Genomic DNA, 15,555 nt, shown 5'->3' on the forward strand with positions numbered 1-15,555 from the left:
TTTGTATTCTCAAAACATTTAGTACCAATCGAAAGTACAAAGCATAAGTAGAAAGTAAAAGTTAGGTTGCCTATCGTTTACTGCTCCCTATTACCGGGTTGCCAGGTATAAACAGGTGAGTTGGTATTACTAATTTACACTCATCTGTATTCTTTAATTGACCTATACAAAAAATAAAGATAATTTTATTGCGAACACAGTGGTATTAGGTTGCCTAAGCAAAGTCGATCAAGACTTGCGGTTGCCGCGCTTTAAAATCCGAATATTTGAGTAAGCGAGCGGGGTGCGACAGAGAAGTGCTGAACGTACTATTCTATTCAATAGAGGAGGACGCAGCATAGCAGTTGTGCGTGAAGTAGTTGCCGAGTGAAAGAGAGTACGCATGCTCTTTTCACCGTGCGATAGAGAAAGACAACTCTTCAGAATTTGACTATAACATTGCAACTTCTGATGAATCTGATGATGAATAACTTCTTGTATTTGTACAATAACTTTCAAGTTTTATAATATACTAGCTGGTTACACGGGCTTCGCTCGGGCGTCGTTTTTTTTCAAACGTCTTTATTTGTGTTTCAATATCCTTATTCTGGTTTTTAAAAAATCGGTAACGAAAAATTATACACTTTATAGCACTTCCCAGAAATTAATTTGGCAATTAAATCCATTCTCGAACAATTAATAAAATTTTTGAATCGGTTTTAACTAAATCGATAAATTGATAGATTAATGTAAAATTAAATTATTATTAAATTATTATTATTATTATTAAATTATTCTATCACTGTTTAAGATTCGGTCAATTATTTCCCGAAAAATTGGAAGAATTTCGGATACCGGTTCCAAAAAAGATCGGTAACGAAAAACTATACAGTTTATAGCACTCCCCGGGAAATTCTACCCCTTACCCCTGCTTTATATACTTGTGGTAAAAATTCGGCCCAATAATTTTCAAGTTAATAACGTTCAAACACACATCACCCGTAAGAATTTTATATAATATGGTATAGATTATTTTTTTACTATAACAATAAATGTGTTATTCATTTTTTATCGTTTTCTGAAATATTTATTTATTTATTCGGTTTTATTAATAAAATAGATAAAATTGAAAGGTAAGTTAATATTACTTGTATATTATTGTTATGTTATACATTTTTATATTAGAAATTATTTTTATGTTATTTACTCCAAAAAAGATTTTGAGCGATGGAGTTGTCTTTCTCTATCGCACGATGAAAAGAGCATGCGCATTCTCTGTCACTCGGCAATTACTTCACGCACAACTGCTATGCTGCGTCCTCCTTTATTGCATAGAATAGTACGTTCAGCACTTCTCTGTCGCACACCGCTCGCTTACTCAAATATTCGGATTTTAAAGCGCGGCAACCGCAAGTCTTGATCGATTTTGCTTAGGCAACCTAATACCACTGTGTTCGCAATAAAATTATCTTTATTTTTTGTATAGATCAATTAAAGAATACAGATGAGTGTAAATTAGTAATACCAACTCACCTGTTTATACCTGGCAACCCGGTAATAGGGAGCAGTAAACGATAGGCAACCTAACTTTTACTTTCTACTTATGCTTTGTACTTTCGATTGGTGCTGAATGTTTTGAGAATACATTGCAAATGAGTGTAGAAATAAAAAAAAATTTAATTAAATTATTTTTAATTAAAGGTAGCCTTGAGCTGATTTAATTAGGCAACCCATCCGCGATTTGTTTGTTTAATCATTATGTTTGATAAAAAATATCTTTTTTAGGAAAACAGATGGGTGAAGGTCGATGTAGGTCGGGATCTTGTACTATTTGTCTTTGCGCTCACTCACACCTAACGTGCACCTAACGGCGTTGCCACGTCGCCACGCTCGAGTTGTGAAAATCAGCGCTTGAGCACCGGAAACCAAACTTTAATTATTAATTTAAAAAAAACTGTATGGTGGATCGTGTTCACCTTCAACTATAGGCTTCCTCACAGTGTCCTTTTTCTATCGATATATATTGTTCGGACATTTTTGGGAAAAGATTTTTCGCAAACTCGTGTTATTCATAGGAAAATATCTCTTTTCCTATTAGACCAATGTTAAAATCACTTAATTTTGAAATTAAATATCTTGAGAATGGGACGGTGAATTATCTTCTTTCTGGGCTTAATCGATTCAGGAGAGTTTCTTCTTTCGATATAAAAAATAAAACCTACCACTTTTGGCAAAAGTTGTTCACGACTGAACTACCTTAAATGACTAGAATACTCATATCTAGCTTGGCGCTTGGAAATGAGTATATTTAAAAACAAAAGCATATTTTTTGTAGCAGAAAGCAAAGGATTATTATACGAAATGTATATAATAATACGTGTAATGTAACATACGGTTTCGTTTGTCCTCCCTAACAGTATGGGGACGGCGCGTGCCACTTTTAGCCGCTAGGGGCGCTAGCGAAATTGGAGACACACCGAGCTGTCACTGAGTACCGAGCATATCGCTAACAAAAAAATTTGTGTACATAAACGTGAATATTTCAGAATTTTTCAACATGCCGAGAATGTGTGTGGCATATGGATGTAAAAATAAGGGAGGGCATCGGTTCCCAAGAGACAAGAATGACAAGATGATGAAAAATAAACGGTGGATCATCACTGCTATAAAACGCGAGAATTTATGTCCGAATACAAATTCGCAACTAAACATATGTTTCATTATATGTCTATTAATTTTATTGTAAACTCACTACTTTCAAAGCCGGTGGTAATATAATCCTCAGGTCTAAAGTGGTTTGTGCACACCCTTATGGAAAAATACACTCAACTTTTGGTGTTAACCGTTTAAAAAAAACCCTTAAAGTTGGGTGTGATTTCGGACCGCCAATTGAAGGTTGACCATCATTCAAGGTAATGGTTAACCTTCAAGTAATAGTTAACTTTCAATTAATGGTTAATCCTTAAAAATGACAGTATAAACCCTAAAGATATGAACCCTCAAATGAAAGTAAAACCCAAAGAGAATAAACTCCATATTTAAATGTTCTCAATTTGCTACTGCCGATAATACATACCCGCAAAAGAGAACATCACCACACACTATATATATGCAAAGTTTATATATTATATATATAGGTTATATATATATATATATATATATATATATAATGTTTTATTTCGTGTGCCAAAATGATTTCCACCGCAATTATCTCAGAAAGTATTGGTTTATTGGAAAAGTGTTTCAGATAAAAGTTGAAAGGTTTGAAAGGGGTCAATAGACGATCTTATTGGATTTTGGATCCAAGGCCTGTATTGAGCATAATATCCCAGCGAGAAATAACCCATCGAATCGACGTCTGCCTGTATTGAGCCCAATAGGGCCTAAGTCAAATTTTTAATTTTTGCCTTTCAATTTTTATCTGTAACACTTTTCCAATAAACCAAGCCGTCAATTCACACTTAACAAAGATTAACACAATAACATTTAAACAACACCGAACGATAAAGGAATTATGGCGACACTGATTAAATCGACATAGAACATTAAAGGTTAACACCCTATTAACACCAAACCAACATCCAACGATGAGGATCAATCTCCAACCTACACTAAACATTGAGGCTTAATCTCCAACTTACACTTATCATTGAGAATAAACTCCTAATATACACTCATTATTGAGGATTAAACCCACAACTTACTTAAACTTTAATGGTCAACACTAAATCCACACCTAAATTTAAGTGTTGACACTTAACTTTGATGACAAACACTAAACTTACGCCCAAATTTGGGTGTTAACCATCAAAGTTGAGAGTACTTTTTCATAAGGGCAGCGAATTTGTATTTGCACATTAATCGCGTTTTATAGCAGTGATCCATCGTTTTTTCATCATCTTGTTTCTCGGGAACCGATGCCCTTCCTTATTTTTACATCCATATGCCACACACATTCCCCGGCATGTTAAAAAATTCTCCAAACCTCTCTACTCATTAAACGTAAACATTATGACAAGTCTCCATTTTTTATGCTGCCCTCTGCGCTGAGCTTGTCATCTCGCCGTCACCATTCGTTCTACTTTTATTCATCTGACTCATTATTATTTGAAATATCTTCATAATCTAAATGTTCATAAAATACATATTAAATTGCCTATAGATAATTATATTAATATGCACTTTAAATTAAATCTTAATATGCAATTTAAATTAAATCTTCAATGAGATAACATTATTAAGGGGATCCTGCAGCCGTACGACATTATCGTTTTTCGATGGATCTTTTAATTGGCTTTATAAAATTGCAAAAATCTTTTACAGAATTAAAGTTCACACAAAAATCTAGAGTAACAAACGCGATTTTATATCAAAAACACCAAAAAATTAAAAATATTACTTATTTGGGCACATACGCAGCTGTCATTTGACGACAATATTTGCTTAAAACAAAAATTCTGCAGTTTATACATACATAATGTTTATCATCTACCCTTGGGAAAACCTTGTAAGAATAATATCGTGCAAGTAGAAGTAAGATTCAATGCGTACAAAAAAGATCCATCGAAAAATTAATTTAGTAATGCAAATACGGATGCAGAATGACAAGAAGAGCAGCAACAGTAGTTGCCGGATCTTGCGAGAGATGGCGAGCAATCGAAAAAAGGACAGATGTCATTTCGTTAGACAAAGACAGCTATAGGGAAAACAAAATTAGAAAGGTTGACATTATCGACATCGAGGAAGTTCGCCAGTCACTGCAGGATCCCCTTAAGGATTATTACCTATACCTTCCCAGTCAAAAGTACAGTAATCTGAGAAATCCAATATATATCGGTTGTATGCATACTTTAACGGCTTACTACTATTTAATATCATAACAAGGACATTAATGTTACTGATTTAAGTGATTTTAACAAGTTTTTATGATTATTAACAGCGTATTCGTAAATATTCTTAATAGAGGCTCAAAACTTTTGGCTGGGAATCTTCCTTGAATCTATTATAACTGCTAGAAATAAAAATCATACATGTATAATGTAGATAAAGACAGAAAGTAACGGTTAAATATGATCAAAAATATCACGCAATAGTATAAAACATTATTATAAAATGAAAATAATATGCTAAATACGAGAATAAAAAATATAAATATCGAGCAAATAACACAAGAAGACGTGGCAACACCGCTCGATTTTAACTGTTGGCTGCACTGAACGCTCGACTGCTATCACATGACTGTCATAGTATCTGTTGTATATTGACAGCCGATTATTAGAAAAGTGTTTATTAAATAAAAAATGTTGAAGTGAATAAAATCCCGCTTTTAATATATAAGGGCAAGTGAATTTCAGATGCTGTATATAAACATCGGCTGAAAATGTCGGAAACCGGCAAAAAAAGGCGAAAAATATCCATATTAGTTACCGATGAAACAACGACGTTGCCACGTCTTTAGGCGTCTTTGGCGTCATTGCAAACGCCAAAATCTGCGAGAGTGCTGCAGTTTTTACTTTTTTTCTCAGAAACTAGTCAGTGAATCATCATGAAATTTATAGAGAACCTGTGCCAATGTATCCTCATCTATACACCGTAATTTTTCCGAAATTTGTTTTCTATTTTTTCTTTACATTCTGAATGTATATGTTTGATAAACTGTCAATCTCCATAAGAACACATACAAAATTAAAAAATTAATATTTTTTAAACGAGTCAGACAATCAATTTGAAATTTAACACAGGTTTTTAGAACATATAAGTGCACAATCTCTGTAAATTTTAGCTTGATCCCTTTATTTTGACTGAACGGACATACATCCTTAAGGTACACGATCAAAAAAACCGAAATGCATAAAAACTTTTTATGGTAACGAGTATTGAAATCACTACAATTATATCGGTTCCTGTACTTGAATCCTGGGCGAGGAGAAGTTTTGTGAATATATCTGTTGTTTTGTAAATATATCGGCGCGAATGATCATATGCGCCCATAAAATACTCGTCCCTAATTGATTTGACGCTTGCGCTCTAAGCATGAAGAAAATCTCATCGTACGGAGTCACCTGTCTAACCGTCGTCTTTCACGTCGTGAACTTTCCGTAACTTTACCCCAACGCGTTTGTCAAAATTCGACAAAGCCATCGGAGAAAATTTCAAGTTTTCGCATCTGCGGACCCGTTTGTTTGCGAATATACGGAAAATGTATTTACATTCTACATGTTCAACACTCGCGTTGCACGAAATATTGGGTTGCGAAATAACAGCAGGAAGCTTCTATAGTTTTCTACTTAATATAATAAATTTACATAATTTAATAAATTTCATAGATTTAACAGGTTTTAATTTCAACAGTAATCTCTTAGTTTTCTTTTAAGAGAAAAGATGATTATATTACTTTGTAATTTTTAGAAATTATCTCGGACATTTTTATTATTTATTTCGAATTTTTATCAAGATAAATTTAATAGAATAATAAATTTTATTTTGCCAGTGAATAGAATAACAATTAAAGGAATTTAAATCGATCGTAACTGGCAATATATAAATTTATGGTAATTATGCAGTATAGGGGAAGCACCTCCGATGACCTTGACCTTGACATATGTTGTCAAGGTCACCCTCCTGAGTGACCTTCAGAAGGTTTTAGCCGTCGCTCGTTTTTTAATAAAAAATTATAAACAAAAAAAGTTTCGAAAATATAGCAGTTATTTTAGGTACTGAGATGCATAAACGACTAATATTACGTTTTTCTTTAAAGCAGAGAATACTTTATTTCGCGAGAAAGTCGCTGCTTTACCAAAACACAACATTTAAAACAGTAAATTGTTGATAAATTGAAAATTTTTTGTTAAAGCAGAGAATACTTTATTTTGCGAAAAAATCGCTGCTTTACCAAAACACAACATTTAAAGCAGTAAATCGTACCTATGTAGGTTAGTGACGCGCTTTAAAAGTATTTAAGTGTTTAAAGCGCGTCAACCTAACCTATATATGCACCTATATATGCTATATTTTTCAAACTTTTTTTGTTAATAATTTTTTAACGAATAGCGAGCGACGGCTAAAACCTTCTGAAGGTCACTCGGGGTCATGACCTTGACAACATATATCAAAATCATTGAAATCGGTGAAATCGCCAAACTTTTTTTTGTTAATAACTTTTTAATAAAAAACGAGCGACGGCTAAAACCTTCTGAAGGTCACTCAGGAGGGTGACCTTGACAACATATGTCAAGGTCAAGGTCATCGGAGGTGCTTCCCCTATACTGCATAATTACCTAAATATTACTACAGCCAGGGTTTGAACCTGGAACTTCCCGTATACCGTGCGGGTGTCGTGCCAATTCGACCACTGGGTCGAATTGGCACGACACCCGCACGGTATACGGGAAGTTCCAGGTTCAAACCCTGGCTGGGGTAATATTTTTCGCAATAAAATTTAAAAACTATTTAATTTAGAAATTACATTAACTGACCAAAATCATGGTCAAAATTAATGAAGTCTCGATATTGATCTGAAAAAAGTGCTGTGTGAATCCGACAAACCAAGTTGGCTCACAGTTTTTCAATGTTCATATCGGTAAAGACCTTATATATTGCCAGTTACGGTCGATTTAAATTCCTTTAATTGTTATAAATTTAATAATTAATATAAATTTTGCACTCGTTTAAAAGAATGATTAATCATTATATATGTTATGTTATTGATTATTTTGATAATATTTTATTAAATAATTTTTAATGACGTGTTAAGAGTTAATTAGCCTGTTGCAACGTAAGTAATGACTTAAAAATAAATATGGCTTTGATATAATTGCAACTTAATTTCGACAAAATTTTATTGATTATCCGAAAATAAAAAAAATGCTCTCAAAATATATAATCAATTAATAATAAGCAAGAGCGGGGCGTCACGCTGATGTTAAAGCGACTATATCTATACAATACAAAAATTAAATCTTTAATACAAACATACAAAATACAGACGTTTTATGAGAAGCTGGGCTTTGAACGAGCGACATGCTCCCGCCCTTCTAGAGGGCAGCTCTCGAGTGGCGCGAGCCTCGGGGCGCCACGCTTACGTGCGGTCGTGTGTGACAACAGAAGTGCTCGTGGTGTCGTAGCATCCAGACGTGTTGTACAAAGAGAGCAAATATATTATAGAGCATTATAGAAATACTTGTGTTTTCCTGTCCACCTTGCCACGCATACAGTCGACATTATCGAATAGCCTACAGGTTATGGGCCCAGGGCACGATTCCCCTGCGTGAAGAACGAAGCACGAAAATATCAAAAGTCGAACGTGTAACGTGAAGTGTGTGAGACGCCGGCGAAGGGCATCGAGAAGACGAAAAGCATTTAGAAGAATCTAGAAGATTAGAGGGTAAGTAAATAATATTCCTCGTTGCTGACGAGCAAAACGAGAGAATTTTCAGCATATAAGAACGTTCGTTCGATAAATGCTGTTAGAAGGAGATAGATGTTTTTGCCTTCTTTTTGAGAGATAGAAATAGAGGCAACAGTGACAATAAGAGAATTAGAGACAGATGTATAAAGAGATAGATGTATAAAGAGATAGATGTGTAAGATAGAAAGAGATAGATATATGCCGCTTGGTAACAAGCTGGCGGGAAAAGCGATGTGCCTGTGCAAGTCCGATCGTGAACGGCGAAAGTCATTTTTTTGGCGCGCGAAAGTCCGATCGTGAAAAGTGAGTCATTATTTTGGCGCGAGGGACGCGTTGCCGGGCACGCGCTGACGCATGATCGATTGGAAAACATAGCATCGATGCGACGCCATAACACACACATATATATATATATATATATATATATATATATATATATAGGTATCAAATAATTTAAATATATATTTAATATAAAAGTAATATGTTATATATATATATTTAATTAATAATTTTAAAACAAAATGTAAACATAAAATATACCATTTAAGGGGATCCTGCAGTTCACTGGCGAACTTCCTCGATGTCGATAATGTCATCAACCTTTCTAATTTTGTTTTCTCTATATCTGTCTTTGTCTAACGAAATGACATCTGTCCTTGTTTGATTGCTCGCCATCTCTTGCAAGATCCGGCAACTACTGTTGCTGCTCTTCTTGTCATTCTGCATCCGTATTTGCATTAGTAAAATAATTTTTTGATGGATTTTTTTTTGTACGCATTGAATCTTACTTCTACTTGCACGATATTATTCCTACATGTTTTCCCAAGGGCAGATAATAAACATTATGTATGTATAAACTGCAGAATTTTTGTTTTAAGCAAATATTGTCGTCAGAGGTGACAGCTGTATATGTGCCCAAATAAGTAATATTTTTAATTTTTTGGTGTTTTTGATATAAAATCGCGTTTGTTACCCTGGATTTTTGTGCGTACTTTAATTCTGTAAAAAATTTTTGCAATTCTATAAAGCCAATTAAAAGATCCATCGAAAAACGATAATGTCGGTAAATCATAAGGCTGCAGGATCCCCTTAATGCCAGCTTTAAATATGGCAACACCGCATTATTTTCTACGTTGGCATTGCTGCCTGTCACCTTTCAAGCGCGGAATCAAAATGCCGAAAAATGTTAAATATCGTAAAAAATTTCGATAAAATTTTGATATTCAATCAATTTATTATTAACTTCAGCTACATAGCCAAGAAATGGACTTGGTTTACAAAATAACCTTAATCATTCATACCCATACCGCACACTCCTAATACATTCTTATTTTCTTTTTCTTATTTTACACTCTTTCTCTCTCCACAGTTTCGTCAATACGTCACCTTTCTTTTTCTCCAATACATCATTACATAATCTGTTTACAATCTCATTACTGCTACTCCCTAACCCTATAAACCAGTCTTTGGTGTAATCACAGTCTTCGATATAGTGCCTAAGATTATCTTTACCTTGACGACAGAACACACACATCAATTTTTCCTCCTCCAACCAATACTTATTACCCTCCTCCAAGTTTCCACATCTCAATCTTATTAACGTTCTTACACTATCTCCTACGTTTACCTTAACTAAGTTTTCCATTTTCAAATACCTGGGACCATCTAGACTCATATAGAGCTCCTTATACCTTTCATTATATTTTGTTTCCAATAATCTATTCTCCTCCATTTGTCGTTGAACCTCCCAGTCCTTATGCACAAATTCCGACTTTATATTCCCCCCCGCTGCTCTGATACACTCTATTGCTTGTACCCCCCAGCCGTTTCTATTATAATATAATTCCCTTTCATTACTGTACATATCCCCCCAATTATTTTTATCTTTTTCCATCCAACATTTCTTTACCCATCCATCTTCTTTTTCTGCCCTTGCTTTCTCTTCAAACTTCATTGCTCTTAGTCCCCATCCAATCCTCAACTTTTTAAGTCCCAATTCCCTTGACATCAAATATCTCGGCGTGCAGAAATCCAATCTAAAAACCCATCTGACGTAATCTAGCATGATCTTCTCTAACTCTTTCTTTTCTGCCCACCCCCAAATCTCCACCCCATATGACAACACGCTTTGCACTAAGTACTTAAATAACATCCATCTTCTGCAAAAATCATTCTTACAAATTTTTTCCCCCAATCCCCAGACTTTATTGGCTGCCATCCTTCCTTTACAACTCAGCTCTTTTATATGATCCTTATAATTTCCTTTATTATTAAATACAAAACCCAGGTATTTGAAAGTTTGGACCTCCTCTAATTCCTTATCCTCCCATTTCCATCTCTCTTTTTTCTTTTTGTTTCCTCTGTTAAAAACCATAACTTTAGTCTTATCCACACATAACAACAGTTTCTTTTTCTTTAACAGTCTTCTTAACGTGTCAATCATATCCATTAACGCAACTCTATTTTTCGCCACGAACACCATATCATCCGCATATTCCAACGACCATATCCTATCACTGAGTAACGGCACCCCCCCAATGTTCCTATCCTTTAACGCTTTTCTTATATCTGCAATATACAAATTAAACAGAAGTGGACTCATCACACAGCCTTGGCGAACTCCTTTGTGTGTCCTGAATTCATTCGTCAGCCTTTCTTTTGTTCTTACGCCAACCACCGTCTCCTCATACACTTTCTCCAATCTTCTTATAATATTCAGATTTACTCCATTGTCCTTTAGGGTTGCCCACAGTTGTTTCCTATCCACATTGTCAAACGCCGCCTTTAAGTCTACAAAAAGTGCATACACTTTACTTTCCTTCCCTCCTTTCTTTTTCTCCCTTTGTACCAGATTGTTCATTGCAGAATGAAGACATTGTCCATCGTAGACCTTCCCCTTCTGAAACCAGCCTGGCTCTCGGGCAGTAATCCTAATCTCTCTACCTCCCTTTCTATTTCTATTTTTTGTTCTGCCTGTTCATTACATTAAATCGTCAGCTGTTGTTTTTTCGGCGTTAAGAATAGCCACGTTTGTGGTTCGCTTAATGTTATCCATAAGGTTACGTTTGACATTATTTGACGTTTCTCGCAGGTGTTTACATATCCTGGCGTTTTTACGTAAATTTGTACTTCGCATGGTGCGTCAGCTTTTACAAAATATACCGAGTAGTTTCGGTTACATACATATTTTACTCCGTTTCGTTTACAGTCGTTTAAATCGCGTTCCTCTAGCGTTATGTAATTATGATTCTCTTTATCTATTGCTAACATGTTGTAAGTAATTCTTAGGAATGTGAAAATATTCGCGTGGTTATGGACAGGTAATGGTGTCGCTCTTATTATTTCATACACGGGGTATGCTACCACGGGAAATTTGATTATCGTATAAATGTTCGGTTTATCATAATACGCGTTAATTTCTACATAGCTTTGTATCTCGTTCCAATTTTCTAATCTAGTTTTAAATGGAAAGTGGGATCCATGCGTCAATTGTGACGTTGCCTCTTTTAGTTCGGTTATTATTTTTTCTATTGGTAATAGGCGGGTGAGAATGACTCCTTCTCGCGAATATGTGAGGTAGTCTATCGTGTCTTACACGTCTTCTATTAGATCCTCTGTAATTGTGGTTAGTATTAATAACTGTTCATCTATTTCTTCTCTTCTAGCGTACAGTGCTGTCTCCAGCTGTATCCGTCTCGTGACGTTCGTCATCAGTTGTTCGTTATGGTATAACGATTTTTCTAAGGCCTCCATGTGGCCTATTGTGGCATTTATCACCTTTAATTGACTTTTTGCGGTGTGCCGTAGAGTCTGTTGCTGATTTTGTATCAGTTCAAGCTGCTCTTGTATGTGTTTTGCGTCGTCGGCATCCATAGTGCCGAACAGCGTTTTGCTGATCGTGCCGATTGCGTCTATTAACCCTCGTTTATTATTATTTGTTTTATATATAGTCTGTAATCGCATTAATAGTTGCGTTAATTTTTTGTTATTTGTCTCTATTGTATGGAGAATGTTTTTGCACGTCTGCTGCGTGTCTTTCACGATTATCGTTTCGCATACTTCTTCGGCTTGCTGTAGAAATTCCTGAAGTTGGTGATATCGGTTTCCTAGGGCTGCTACGTCGATTTTAATCGCTAGTTTCCATGTAGCGTCTACCTGTTGCAATTGTCCGGTTTTCTCAAAGTATATTCCTGGCTCGCTGCTGAATTGTCGTATCTCGTACAATGGTGCTGTCTCAGGTTTCGCTTTTTTTTGAATTTTTACCTTGGCTTGATAATGCCTTCTTCTCGCTTTTTTTTTGTTCTCGCGCGTTTAGTTGCTCTTGAGACTTAGATCTGAGCACATATACTAATTGTAAAATGAGGTGCAGGCTGTGCAACCGTTTTTTTGTTCCGTCGACGTGCGACGCATGTTAGCGCACGTACTGGTTACGCGCTGCTCGTGCGGGTGCCGTGAGTGGGGGTGCCGTGAGTGCGCGAGTGGCGGCGAATTTAGGTGCGGGGTCGACGTCGCCCCCTCCCTCCTACGCGGAAGTGTTGGTAACACCCCCTGGTATATGGATGCATCTCCTCTACCCCCTGGAGGTCACGTGATGTTTGGTAAGTACTTATTATCTTATTTTCCTTAGTTTTTATTATCGCCTACTTTCTATCGCCTACTTTCTATTGCTTGTTTTTGTTCTTTTGCGCTGTTTTTACTGTTCTATAAAGGCCTTTAATCGGTTTACGTGTACTTGCGTGGTTTTCCGTCTCTTTTTGATTGTGTAATTGACGTCTGAATGTTTTTCAATTACTTCATACGGTCCTATCCACGGGGATTCTAATTTTTTCGATTTCCCTCTACGCACTGTTTCGTCGTGCAAGAGAACTTTGTCTCCCACTCGGAAATTGATTTTTTTTGTCTTCTTATCATACGTCTCCTTGGCCTTAGATTTTTCGTTTCGCAAATGTTCCTTTGCAACTCGTTGTGTCGTTCTTAATTTTTCTTTTAGCTCTTGCGCGTAATCGTCATAAGTATACGTTGGTTTCGGTAGTTGCAACAGTGCCGTCGGTAGTGTCGCTCGGTGTCCGTATACTAATTCAAAGGGTGTAAACCCGGTCGATGTGTGTGGCGCCGTGTTATACGCGAACATTGTGTATGGCGTCCATTCATCCCAGTCTGTCTGGTCCGCGTTAATATAATGTCGCAAGTATTCGGCTAATGTTCTATGAGAGCGTTCCAATGCTCCATTACTCTCGGGATGGTAGGCCGTTGTTTGAATTTTTTCTATCTTCAGTAATTTACACGTGCTTTTAAATATCTCGCTAAGGAAATTCGTTCCTCTATCCGTCAGTATTTTGTCGGGGATACCGTATTCAAAGATAATTTTTGTGACAAATTCTTTCGCGATTGTATTCGCTTCTTGATTAGGTACGGGTATCGCCTTACTGAATTTTGATAAATTATCCTGAAACGTGAGGATATATTTATTTCCGTTTTCGGTCACCGTCAGTGGACGCGGACTCATGGACGCACTCGTAGATTCAGAAACACCAAATCCGGCTCTCGTGAGACGCGCTCGTTACATTCACGAGAAACACGCGCTAGATCTCATAGGTCATCTTCATTGCGACGTTTTCAATCAGGATAAATTTTTAATTAACGGTGTGGAAGTTAGAATGAGATTCGTTCGTTCGAAGGATTTGTTTTGTCTTATGGAAAATCGATTAACGTCAAAAATACGCATTTTAGACGCCAGTCTGCTAATAAGAAGAGCAAGAATAAGTCCTGGCATTTTACTCGCGCATGCAAAAATGTTGAGTCAAACTACCGCCAAATATCCCCTTACGAGAGTCGAAGTTAAAAAATTTACGATTCACGCGGGTCTCGTAGGAGAATCGATAGACAATGTAATACTCGGTCAACTGCCGAAACGGATAATAGTCGGTTTTGTCGATAACAGAGCGTTTAACGGCGATAGAAAATTAAACCCGTTTAATTTCAAAAACTATGGTATACATTTTTTTTCGCTGTACGCCGACAGTATACAAATTCCCAGTAGACCGCTACAGCCGAGTTTCTCGAAAGACGAGCCACTCTACGTCGAAGTTTATCACACTCTTTTTTCGGGAACCAATATACACTTTTTGAACAAGGGTAATTCTATAAGTAGAGAAAATTACGCCGAAGGATTCACACTTTTCGCCTTTGATCTTACACTCGACTTATCAGCCAATTTTGCCGGTTATAGAAATCTTGTGAAACGTGGCAGTTTACGACTGGAAGTGCGATTTGAAAAAGCACTTACCACAACCGTTAATTGCATCGTTTACGCCGAGTTTGATAATGTTCTAGAAATCGACTCTTCTCGTCAAATCATCGTCGACTTTGCCGGTTAAATGACAAATGTCGACAAATAATATTTCACAGCTTTACACGGTACATGCTTTATTTTTACCCCACCACACACTACATATTTTTCCCATCACCATTTTCCTGCGTAAAGTCCTGCAAAAAGAGAGAGAGAGAGATTCAGTTTCACTCGAGACACGGACGTCGACGCTTCGCTTGAAAAAATAGAAAGTGCATTTTGAACTATGGATCTGGTCATCGACATACAAGGTTTCCGTGATGTCAACGGAAAGTTAATTCCGAAAAAAGTTGCAGTTGTCGCGAATAACGCAGCGATCGCCGGACACTAAATTATGACGCCTCCCTATCCATTTGACGATCTACCCAAAAAGTCAAGACGTGAGAATAACTGGCTTTCGCGAAATTATCATGGAATCGAGTGGTTCGATGGCGAAACCAATCTTAAATGTTTCACGTTACATCTGCGAGAAATTACGCGACAAGTGCGCTACATCTACTGCAGAGGTGTGGAAAAGGTTCGTTACTTGAGTCAACTACTTTCCAGAAACATATATAATATGGAAAAAATTTCTCCACCGTTCAAAAGTTTACCGGAGGCCCGAGAGTACAGTCAACGCTGCTCACATCACGGATTTCGTGTTTCGACTACGGACAAAATTGTTTGTGCGTTACGTAACGCTTTCAAATTGAAACGCTGGTTAGTCTTGCGAGACAACAGTGAATGCAACAGCAGCAGCAGCAGCAGCATCGACTCGAGCTACGATATTATAAATTTATCACACGTAAATTTGGACACAAACGACGACAACGACGAGAGT

The 15,555-nt window shown here is 36.5% G+C and overlaps 1 protein-coding gene across 1 annotated transcript; it reads left to right on the top strand.

Annotated features, from left to right (window-relative positions):
• The first annotated feature begins 13,890 nt into the window (after positions 1-13,890).
• On the top strand, positions 13,891-14,763 carry LOC143899308 (uncharacterized protein F54H12.2-like). Its single transcript, XM_077409526.1, has one exon. It carries the CDS (start codon positions 13,891-13,893, stop codon positions 14,761-14,763), a length of 873 nt encoding a protein of 290 aa, XP_077265652.1.
• Positions 14,764-15,555: the final 792 nt, after the last annotated feature.

The sequence above is a fragment of the Temnothorax americanus genome, unplaced genomic scaffold (assembly GCF_048541705.1).
Source record: "Temnothorax americanus isolate GAGA-0224 unplaced genomic scaffold, ASM4854170v1 Scaffold26, whole genome shotgun sequence".
Lineage (NCBI taxonomy): Eukaryota > Metazoa > Arthropoda > Insecta > Hymenoptera > Formicidae > Temnothorax > Temnothorax americanus.

What these genes read in the sequence shown, in the direction of transcription:
- LOC143899308 (XM_077409526.1), top strand. Translation starts at nt 13,891, where the DNA reads ATGGACGCACTCGTAGATTCAGAAACACCAAATCCGGCTCTCGTGAGA.